The following is a 12048-nucleotide window of genomic DNA, read 5'->3' on the forward strand; positions in this document are numbered from 1 at the left end:
CTTTTATATATACACACACAGATATAAATAAATTACAGCCGTGACAGCAATAACACCATGCCGTAATCTACATACAACCGCTGGCCGAGAGCAGCCGAGCAGAGCACAAACAGGGCAAGCTACGCGTGAACAAACTCCAGATCAAGATCTGAGGCGAGGTGCTTACAGCAGGGTTAAACAACGTTTTTCTACCACACTGGAAGAGGCACACTGCGAACATCGAAACCCCAACAACCTGCGATGCCAACAGGATTCAGATTGCCTGCAGGTGACTCAATTGCTACTTTCACTTCACAGAAGAAAAACACCAACAGAGAGAGACATCATGTAAACGCAGGCATGACCTCGGCCAGCCCCAGACTTTGTTTACGGCAAATATTTACAAGTTCACTGTTTTGTTGCTGTTTTGTTTTTAATCCAAATTCTCGCCACGATTCAAAGAAGTCTGAAATACAGTTTTCAAGATGAGCAAGTTTCTGAACGCGCCCTTATGGTTGAGGGAGGAGAGTGTTATAAAGCTCAGTTTCAGCTCCTTAGACTTAGACCTGTCATATAAAGCAATGCTTTGCAAGGTTTGCCAGGACTGCCTGTTTCAACCCACGGATGTGTAATGATTTACTCTGCCCCCAAAATTCTGCTCAGAATTAAGTCAAGGCTTCCAAAAACTGGTAGAGACACAGTTAGATCATAGCCTTTCAACAGACTATTCAACATGTCAATGCATACAAGTTATGACTTTGTTTTGTTTTTTTTTTTTTTAATTCAGCACTGACTCATCACACAGCAATCTATTTACTCACTTCCGCTCCGTGGCCTTGATTATAATTGGTCCAATGTAATAAAACTGTCCAGTTCGGGGATATCCAGCTCTGCCCTCACATACAGAAGAGTTATTGACCCAAGAAAATCAGTCTGCGATCAAAGTGCTCCCTTCTCAGGCTTCCTTTCAGCCTACCCAGCAAGGCATCCCATTTCACCCTACTAGAACCCATTTTCACTAAGACCATCCAGAGCCACAGAGTTGGAAAAACAAAACCAAAAATCCACTGAAATAGGAAAGAGTGACTAACAAGAACACCAAGCAGGCTAGGAGACTTAACTCTCAGGTTACTTTTCATTACTCGGCGGGTCGTGCACAACAGGCATCGCATTTATTCGGACTGGAAGCGCAGAGTCCCATTACAGACAAAGTCCTGCTTAGGAGCACACGGACAGACTGCTGAGCCCTGGCAAAGCCTCCCCGAAGCCGATGGGCTCCGGGAAATCACAGCAGCAGCTGCATGAAAACAAGTGACTGATGCTTCAAACCCAAGCTTCCAAACAGCTGCCTCCAGAACCAGCCCGCGAGTTTGTGCTTTTGTTACTCCGGGTAGAATAAGAGCTTTTATGCCTGTTGTATTTACAATACAGCAAATTTAACACTGAGTTTGTGTGAAAACACGCATTTCCTTGACCAGCTGCACTGCTGTCTCGCGGACCACGAGGTGTTTTGTGAGGTGATTTATCAGCTTAGCGCTGCCAGACCTCCGACCTGGAACGGGGAGCGAGACGTCACGTTACACCCGACGGGCTGCAATATCACCCAAGAGACGCACAGGAACGGCACCAAAAGGACAAAAGCACCGGGACTGAAGCGTGAGGACGCGACACGGGACGGAGCAGGGCGACAAACAGGTCTGTGGATAAACACCTGAGAGCCGCTGCTCACCCAGAGCTTGCCCCAGCCTTTTAAGGCTCACGGAGCGGGCTGTACTCACCCAGAGCTGGTCCTATATGTGTTTAGGGGTTAACACAGACCCCACTTTCGGAAAGCTGTAAGTAACAGCTGCGTGATGGGCCACACAGCACATACCCTGTGCCACACAGCACATACCCAGCTGCTTAGGACACAGCCCTGGCACCCTTCAGCTGCACTCCTCAGAGAGGCAAGGAAACCCCTCAGGGACCCCCTCTCCCCTCAGAGACCCCCCTCATAGCCCCAGGACCCCCCTCTTCCCTCATGACTCCCCTCAGAGACCCAAAAATCCCCCCCAAGGATCCAAAAATCCCCCCCAGGGACCCAAAAATCCCTCCCAGGGACCCAAAAATCCCCCCCAGGGACCCCCTCTCCCCTCCCAGACCCCCCTCACAGCCCCAGGACCCCCCTCTTCCCTCATGACCCCCCTCAGGACCCCCTCGCCGCCCCCCCCCCCTCCCCCCCGGGCCCCCCCGCCCGCCATTTCGAGCCGCCCCCCGCCGCTGCCATTTTCCCTCACCGGCCCTCAGCTGCAGGCGGCCGTCCCTGCGGCTGCACCAGAGCGCCCGCTCGCCGCTCTGCAGGATGTAGTGGTCCTGGGCTTGGAACAGCTCCATCCTGCCTCCCTGCCTGCCTGCCTGAGGCCGCGCAGCGCCGGCTGAGGGGCGGGGGAGGCGCGCTCCCGACGCGAAGCGCGGGCACGGCCGCGGGGACGCGCACGGCCCCGCTGCGCGCGCGCTGCCCGCCTCCCCCACCCCGCGCCGCTCCCGCTCCCCCCTCGGGGTCCCGGCGCCGCCCGGGCTCGGGGCGCTCCCTGCGTTCCGGCCGCTGCGCCGCACGTGACCCCGCCCGCTGGCCCCGCCCACCGAGGGCTTAAAGGAGCAGCGCGGGGCCCTGCCCGCCACACAGCCCCTCAGCCCCTGTCACACCCTACAGCCCCCTCAGCCCCCTCAGCCCAAAGGGGTTCTCCTCCTTCCCTGCTCCCCTCCCAGGAGTTGGGGACCCACGTTACAAAGCAGTCCTCGCAAAAAAACGCCCCACCACACGCCCAGCCAGCCGGGCAGGGCTGGGCTCGTTGGCTTCGCTGTGTCCCCAGAAAATAAATTTTGTCCTGAAAATGCAGTCACGTCCCGCCTCAGCAGTTGTGCATGGTACATGAAAAGAGATTTCCTCATCTTGTATTTGTCCACCCTTCTTAATGACTGATTTTCTGAAATTTCGCTAGAAGGGTGGACTTCTATATAGAATATAGACCCTTTAGAATATAGACCCCTATAGAATATAGACCCTCTATATAAACCCTTTCCAAAGCTTTATACAATTTTAAATTTAAATATATAATTCTGTGTATAGTTTAAGTTTTTTATTTTAAATCTCACGTCAGACCTCTGATCTGCGCTGTCATTCCCACATACCTGTAACTAATGCAGGAACCCTATGAAGGGAACTGGACTCTACTCGCAGTGGTAATAGATGCTAGCACCCGCCCCTGTTTTCCCCAGGGCAGGTATGCAAAGGACACAGGGCGGGTATGCAAAGGACGCCCACCCTTCCTTCCCCTTCTTGGCTGCAGATCCTGACTGAAAATGCTGAGCTTGGTGACTGTCCTGCAGCTCCCAGCACGGCGCTGGCCTGCCACATTCCTGCGTGTGGCGTCCATTCAGGGGCAGATTGTGCCAGTCAGGCCAGGCCAGCAGGTATTAGGCAAGAGACGGGTTTAAATGGCTTCTCAGCATTTTCATAAATAGATCTCTTTTGTCTTCTTCTTGATGTTCCCATTTTAATATCTTAATTGATGACTTGGATGAGGGAATTGAGTGCCCCTTCAGTGAGTTTTCAGATGACAGCAAGTTAGGAGGAAGTATCCATCTGCTGGAGGATGGAAAGTCCCTGCAGAGGGACCTGGTCAGGTTGGATCTATGGGCAGAGGCCAAGGGGATGAGGTTCAACATGGCCAAGTGTCAGGTCCTGCACTTTGGTCACAACAACCCCGTGCAGTGCTACGGGGTGGGGGCAGAGGGGCTGGAAAGCTGTGCACTGAAAAAGGAGCTGGGGGAGCTGGTCAGTGCTCACCTCAACACAAGCCGGCAGTGTGCCCAGGTGGGCAAGGCCAGCGGCACCCTGCTCGTGTCAGGGATGGTGCAGCCAGCAGGGCCGGGGAGGTGATCGCCCCCTGTGCTCTGCGCTGGGTTCAGCTTTGGGCCCCTCACTACAAGGACAGCGAGGTCCTGGAGAGCATCCAGAGGAGGGCCATGAAGCTGGGGAAGGGCCTGGGAAACAAGTCCTATGGGGAGAGGCTGAGGGCACTGGGGATGTTCAGCCTGGAGAGAACAGGCTCAGAGGAGACCGCATTGCTCTCTACAGCTCCCTGAAAGGAAGGTGTGGGGAGCTGGGGTCGGCCTCTTCTCACAGGTAACTGTGATAGGACCAGAGGGAATGGCCTCAGTTTGTGCCAGGGGAGGTTCAGGCTGGCAATGAGGAGCCATTTCTTCTCAGAAAGAGCAGCCAGGTGTTGGGACGGGTTGCCCAGGGAGGTGGTAGTGGCACCGTCCCTGGGGGTGTTCAAGGAGAGGTTGGACGTGGTGCTTGGGGATATGGTTTAGTGGGTGACATTGGTGGTAGGGGGGCGGTTGGACCAGAGGATCTTGGAGGGCTTTTACAACCCTAATGGTTCTAGGATTCTGTGATAAACACAATGTCGTGTACTGTCAAAGGCCTATCAAACATACCCAGCAAGGCAGTGAAGGGTTGGATTGTTCCACAGACCTTATATTGAAAGACTTCCTCTTGAGGGCGTATGTTTAAAACTGTGCATTTAAGTAAACACAGGCAATTAAAGCTTCTTCTTAGTATTGCTGTACATGCCCATATCCAAGGGCATGGTACGGCTTTCACATTCACTATGGTGCACCACTTTCCTCTTGTTTCATTAGACTCTAAAAGTACACAGCAAATGAAGCTACGTTATCCTTTGTGTAAGAAGTAGTATTTTGTGTTCACATCTTATTTGCTCTACTGTAATTTTTACAAAGGATTGTTGTTCGGATTAATTGGTCCATGATTCACAGTATTTAGAAGATGTAGATTTATTTTTATTTTATTTTATTTCAGTGTTACACCAATATAAATCCTTGAAGAGGTGTTTTTTTCCCGCAAAAAGGAATCTGAAAGCAAGGTAATGAAATCATTTGGTTCTTTGGATAAAAAAAAAAAAAAAAAAAAAAAAAAAAAGTAGTAAAAGTGCTTATATGTTTAAAGTGTTAATTGTGCTTCTAATAAAGTCATTAAAGATTATTCACATCCAACTTTCTAAACTCGTGCTGTTACATAGCTATTGAACGCACCAGGAAAATGACAAATACAAAATGCTGAAGACAGCATTTTTGTAGAGCTTTGTGAGTTTGAAGTTTCAGAGAGATTTTAAGTATGGAACATGAGTTTTTACAATTAACTAAGTAGTTAATTGTCAATTCCATTTCAACATTTGCTTAACAGTTATTGTATACTTAAATCCATCCTTGTTAAGCAATCTAATGAATCACTTTGTAATAAACAGACCTTAAGCAGATACTTAAAACTCTTCAGTGTATTTTATTTTGCTTTCATCCTCCATCCCATCAATTTTCTTCACAGATACCGTGTAAGTCAGAGGGAATTCTGTTGATGCACTGATTCTTCGGACTGTCCTTTGCTGTCTGCAGTGTCAGTATCTAGCATGAGGAGAAATTGTTTCAGAACTAATTTAGTAACATTGCAATCAAATCAGAATGAATGTCATGAAGATGAAGGCTTTTCTTGAAGCTTTCTGAAACAATCTTGACGTTCCAACGGGAATATAAAAAGTAGATCTATGTTTTATGTCACACAAGGAAGACAGACAGGACGGATCAAGCTCATTAGCTTGTTTGGTTCATCATCGTAGACAGTAGAAAGTTGCTGGGAGGAAGAGATGGGCGTTTTCTAAGCTCCAAAAAAAGATCTAATGGTGGCAAATGTTTGGTATTACTTAAGTCTTTTGCATATACATTTATAAATAAGCCAGCACTGAAAAATGTCACTCCAAGAAGGATGTGCTAGTAGTTCCTACAATACCTTTAAAAGTATTTTATGGAAAACTACAGAGTAATCCTGTAGGCCAAGAATGTATATCCAGAAGAACAATGTATGTGGTATTCTGTGAAGAAAAAATATTTTTCCATTTAAATCTGAGTATTTTTCTCCTGTAGTTCATGCTGGTTTAAGGCACTATTACAGCTGTTTGCTTCTTTTTTTTTGTTTCATTTCCCTGGAAAACAACTTCAGCAATAGTTGTCCTAGGTCCTGTCTAGCCTGAGTGGTAAATGACTTAAATAATATTAGCCGAATTGACCTCTGCTTCACACAGCATCCACAGGCCATGGTTCTACAAACACATATAAAACTTCCACTCATCTTTCATTGACCTCAAGAAAATGAAGCCAAGATGCAGAAGTATTAATGTAACACATGGGAAGCAGATAATTTTGGCAGTGGATATAACAACATGCAGTCCTTTTACAAGTGACAGATGTGATCTCTAGTCTCTCATGACTAGCCTTTTCCCTGGGGCAGCTCTGGTAGCTTGTTTAACAGACATATTTTTCCTCCATATTGCAGTATTAATATCAGTTAATGCTATATTCATGAGAATAAATTTTGAAATGGGTGTATAGACAACTTTCAATAGAAGATTCTTTACTGCTTGGGAAAAAAAGGCCCAGCATAAACAAAAATAGAAACACATTTTCACTCTCTGGGACTGTTTACAAATTTTGAAACAAAAATGTTGTATTAATGACGGAAGCCTTCTGATGAAATGCATACATAATAAGGCTTTGGACTCTCTGCAATTGCAGGGCTACCAAAAACATTTGACTTCTGATAAATTTTGCTGCCTAACAAATGGTCTGGATGAGACTGCATGTTCAGCTGTACCAGACAGCATTAGCGACCTGAAATTTCGTTTTGACCTTTCCACAATGCATTAAAGCTAATAAAACCTCTGCCCTGCAAGTTAAAATAGGCGAAGCAGAGTTTGGAAAGAGTGTCAGGCTCTTAGATTAAAAAATGCCTCTGTATAAATTAAATGTGAAAGATACTCACTTAAGAATTATTCCAGGGGACAACAGAGAAGATCTGTATTCAGAAGAGATGAGGGCTTTATGTTTCAGTGGGATTCTTCCTTTGCCCCCAAAGCCTCTCTGTTCTTTCCCATGCATTTCCCTTTCTCTCCTCTGCTCACCTTATTTAATAAATACTCTAATTTCTTGACGGTGAAATGTTCTATACAGTGTTAGTTTATCATTACAAAAACAACCTACAGCTGCTGTGTATTTCTGGAAAAAAAAAAAAAAAAAAAAAAAAAAAAAAAAAAAAAAAGATACTTCCTTAGTAGTTTTCTCTGTCTTATTTTCTGGATCATTCTTTCATTTTTCCAAATTCTTCCTCTCTTTTTCCTTTTTCCTGTTCTCTCCTGTTATCTCTCTCTGTTGCCTGTAGCATCTGCATTCATGGACTAGCTCCTGCCTTAATTTCTTCCCATTCTTTCTTGTCTCACTGAACAGGGGTACTCTAGGGGCGTGAGGCCAGAAGAGCTGTGAGCAGGCCTGGGAGAGAAGAAAAATATTTCTGATGCCTGGACAGTATTGGCCGCTGGACCACACAGACGTTTTTAGATGGTTACCAAATCCTTTCCTGCTGTTAACATCAAGTGAATGGGAGTTTCAAAAGGAAAGGTACATCTCTTTATTTTCTGTTCCTATTCTGGCATCAGCTACAGAAGCTACTGAAACTTGCATCTCAAGGATATCTCGTTAGGAACATGGGCTTCAGGTCCCTTCTTTTCAGTCTGCTATGCATCTCTGTCCTGAGGCACCTTTTAAAGTCCTGGGAGAAGGCAATAGGTGGTGAAAAAAAAAAACAGCTCTTCTGGCGTTCTGCCAGCAGTCTTTAATCTGACCGATGACTGCCAGGATCTGACATTTTATACTGCTTGAATGATGCAAGCGGGCAGGGTTTAGGAAGCATTACTGGTTCTGTATAACATTTCTTTAAAAAGAAATACTTCCTTCAAATAGGAAAAATTAGGGTAAGAATTGAGAAAAAAAAATGTGTTAAGTACAGCAAAATCTGAACTGAATCAGAGTGCAGAAAGAATGTCATAAACACCAGGCATGAGTTTGTAGTTGCTGATTAGAATTGAAATTAACGTCAAGGAAATAAATAGATAAAAACAATTAGGAAGGGGAGGAAGGCAAGCAGACACAGAAAGACTCTTAGCAACAGACGGATGCAGGCAGCTCTCCTAGCAGAACACCATTGTGCTGTTTCCTTACTTGTAAATGAGAAACATTTATAGTGCAATAAAACCAAGCCTAGCCCAAGAAGAGAAAGGACTGTAAAACTGCAAGTTAAATAAATAGACTGCACTGGGACGTAGTTTGTGTCTCTAAGTGAAAGTTCCTGCTCTGCAAAGAAAGCTTTTAGCTGCCTAAGAGGAAAGGGTGAGGAGCAGCAAGACCCTAAGGTTTTTCAGATGCTCTGCTCAGTAGAAACCTTCTGCTGGAGAGATGTCACTCTGTGACCCTGCAAAGAAGCTGGCAAATGACAACTGAAAGAGATTCTTGAGTTTTGCTCTTCTCCTCACTCATTTCCCCGCCTGGTACATGAGCAGGGCAGAGCAGGTGCTTCTGTTAATGAGACCCAGGAAGCAGTAGCTGCAGCATTGCCTGCACTCGCTGTTTCACAGAGAAATGTGTGATGCCTTAAGGAAAAAAGAAATTTGAGAATGGTTTGGGGCCAAGATTCACTCAGATGGGTGATGAGGCAGGTATTTGAGAAATTAACTCTCAGCAGGTAGAAGATCCTCTTTTAGCTGCCAATTTTACACACCTGCCTACATTAAATATTTGTCATCGTCTTCTAGGCAGTGCAAGCAGACACCTTATTCAGTGCCACCATTCCTTCATTTCCTTTTTTTTCAGTTTTTAAATGACAGGAAGAAAGATGCCCTGCCCACTGCTGTGGACTCCACCCTGTCAGTGAGAGTTGAACTGGACTTGGTATTTGCCACACTACAACACGCACAGCTACACCAACCAGTATTCAACTCCTTCGCATTGAGCAGCACTGTTCCAAAACTGTGCTTTGAAAGGGCTCATTGCTCTCTGACACAACATTTCTCCACTAGCATATTATTCGGATATGTCTGTCGGTTATGCTACACAACACGACTGAAGGACATTCAGAAATGAGAAATCTCCTTATTGCACGTTCACAATCAAGACCCAGGCAAGCACTTGATTTTGGAGGGTACTGAACAATCAGTCTCAAAAAACATTTACTGTATGCTTGACTTTAGATTTATAAATTAAATTATATTTAATGAGACATTTCTGCCTTTTAAAACGAGCACGGGATTCAGAACTTTCCTGGTTTAAGACTGGGAACCAAATACCTTGACGGGATTTGCTCCCATCTCTTTTCTCTATTTCTGTGCAGTCTGCTCTATCACGTGCTGGACATTTTTCACTGCTGTTTGCAGCAGCAGCTCCGTTCTGTGTGCATTTTCCAGGCAGTTCAGTGCAGTAGTGCAGGGCATAGGGTTGCCGTTAAAATAATTCAGAGCTCCTTGCAGGAATTCAAGGACAGACTTTGCTTTGCCCTTGTTCACCCTTTGATCAGTTGTTTTTTTTTTCCCCTTGGGTAGTTTTCTGTTTACATTCAATGCGGTTTCCTTAGATTCACAGCTGGACAGTGTTTTCATAAGCTCGTGAGCCTCAGCTAGTGAGAAAAAAAAGAAAAAAATAATAATAAAAAAAAAAAAAAAAAGGAGAAGGAACTTCACATTTTTGCAATTCATTGACAATAGCTAACAGGAAGGAAATGCACAGGCATTAGTCATGCACTCTCACTCTCAGTGTTACCTGATTGCCCACAGCTTGATTTCAAATTTAAATGTTGATTAATGGGAAGTGATCTGATTTAGCAACAGTCCGGGCCTGCAAGTACAATTGACTGGCTAGGTTGGATAAATACACAGCTCTTCCTGAGATGGATGCCATCAGTTTCAGAAACAACTGTGTAAGAGAACGTGAGGGTTTTTACTTATTTGCCTGTGATTAAGAAATGGTGGAATATTTTTGTTTGTTTGGAGAGACTTTCATGCTCTGGTAGCTTCCAGATGAGCATCAGAGAAATCATCTTTGGCAGTCAGTATGCCTATAACATATTTGAAGCAATCCTGTATTTTATTGTCATATTCAGATCCTGCCTCCTTTGCTATCAGAGATACCAGCTCACAGGTGCAGTTGGTGGAAGTTTTGTGGTGCGGACATTTACTGCTTTGCTTTGAACTGCCAAGTTGAGCCATCATTAACTTAGCTATCCAACAAGGAATGGAAGTAATTTTTGCTACCTTATGATGTATATAAGGTATATTCAGTCTAGCAGTTTACAGAACTGTCAAGTTCTGTGATGAAGATAAAAAGCAGTCCTTCAGTGACATCAGCCAGATCCCTCAGTACTTTGGGATGCACCCCAGCAGTTCCCAAAAACTTTGCATGTCAGTTTAAGTAGTCCCTACATTGCTCTTCTTCCTACCACAGGGAGGACTGCTGAACCCAAAGTTAGACAAGGAGGCATGGGAGGCCTTATAGCAGATTAGTAAAAAGAAAATCTGAGGCAAAAAAAAAGGGCCTCAGCCTTTTCTATGTCATCACAAGGTTGCTGATGCCTCCCAGCAATGGGATCACTTTTTTTAGGTCATCTTGATGCCAAAGTAGCTATAGAAGCCGTTCTTCTTCATACCCCTTGCCAGTTTTAAATCTAGCCATGCTTTGGCCTTCCTATTTCCATCCCAGTGTGCCCAGGCGATGCATCTGTATTCCTCCTTGGCAGTCCATATGCACTTAGGTTTTCCATATGCTCCCTTTTTGCATGTCAGCTTGGTGAGCCCTGTTCAGTCCGGCTGGCCTGCTGTTCTGCCTGCTGCTTTTCTTGCAGGTTGGTTATTTGCAGACAAGACAGACTGGTTTGCCTCTTTCTGCACCTCAAATGTCTTGAATACAGTGTCCCACTAATACAGGAGTATGAATAATAAATCCACGAGGCTGTACTCCTACTATCTTCAATCACATCCATGGTTGAGGGCTTCTACAATATTCAGGTCAGATTCTGTAATTTACCTAATCCTTAATCAGATATTTACTAGCCTGACACGGCAGCTCCCCAGCCATGGGACGTGGTCAATGAGCTGTGATGCAAGAAGGGCTCGAGCGACTTCCCGACTGAAATGTTTTTGAAATGGCTTCTGTGGATTTTTTATAGGGGTTATATTAGGCATTAAACAGACACTCTGAAAGCCTGCTTTGGGAAGGAACCTCCTCAGGAGAGAAGGAACACAGTAGGCTCTTCTGACTGGCAACACAGCAGATAAAAAGAGGTTTGTGACAGCCAACAGTCAGCACCAGAACACTTCAGAGATACCTGTAAAAGTCTTTTTGATATTAAATATTCTGAAAAATGCTTATATGTTGTTTTACAACAGAAAAAGACAAAACCACTGGCATGAATGTTACCTTTTGGAAACCAATTGGAAACTTTCTCGAAACCAGGGAAAGCAGCTCACCATAAGAATTTTTGCCAGAATTTATTTTTAACTTTTTTTTTTTTTTCCACTGGAATAACTTTTTCATATGGCGACTGTAGCTGTTATCTCTACAGGCAGAGAGACTCTGGCATTTCCTCCTTTCCCATGGAAACATCTTATTTGCCAATGGGAACATTTCCATTGACTCCACTGAGCACGTAGGAAAACAATACGATTTTCTGTTCAAAACGTGTGTGTGGTTAACATCTGCAACACGCCATGTGCCCTATGGGTAATATATTGACTTCCCCGTGTTGCATTTTCTGTTAAGATCAAATCAATGAGACCATTTGCAAAAGTAAATGGGAATGCTTTCACTGCCTACAATTACGTTGTTTTATTTTATTCTACAATTACAGATTGCACCTGCAGTCTACCAAGCAAGTGCAATCACACATGGAAAGATTGCTTCTTGTGTCCTTGGTCCACCTTCGTAAGTTAAAATACTATTTGTAGTATACCGAGACCACATTTAATTCTTAGTTTCTCCTAGGTAAATGACTGCCAGTCTTCACCAGCGTTGTAATAAAATCCACAGCTAATTTACACCAGATTTCACTTGTTTTTCCCAATCTGATCACGTAGGCGTATTGTTTTTCTGGTTGTTTTGCATTGTACAGCGTAGACTATTTCAAACACAGAAAAT

The 12048-nt window shown here is 44.8% G+C and overlaps 1 protein-coding gene and 1 long non-coding RNA gene across 2 annotated transcripts in view; one reads left to right on the top strand and one right to left on the bottom strand.

The window, feature by feature from the left end:
- The window catches only part of INPP5F (inositol polyphosphate-5-phosphatase F), a 39025-nt gene extending 36527 nt beyond the window's left edge, over window positions 1–2498 (bottom strand). Inside the window, exon 1 of the mRNA XM_082765181.1 lies at window positions 2256–2498. Within this exon, the coding sequence (XP_082621307.1) occupies window positions 2256–2352 (97 nt within the window). The 5' untranslated portion in view covers window positions 2353–2498. The remainder of the gene's footprint in view (window positions 1–2255) is intronic.
- LOC309880333 lies at window positions 1604–7340 on the top strand. The gene is made up of 3 exons (XR_014317946.1): window positions 1604–1674; window positions 4847–4910; window positions 7318–7340. It is a non-coding gene; the product is annotated as an uncharacterized lncRNA (long non-coding RNA).
- The last annotated feature ends 4708 nt before the right edge of the window (window positions 7341–12048 follow it).

This window comes from Aythya marila (assembly GCF_965140915.1).
Source record: "Aythya marila genome assembly, chromosome: 7".
NCBI lineage: Eukaryota > Metazoa > Chordata > Aves > Anseriformes > Anatidae > Aythya > Aythya marila.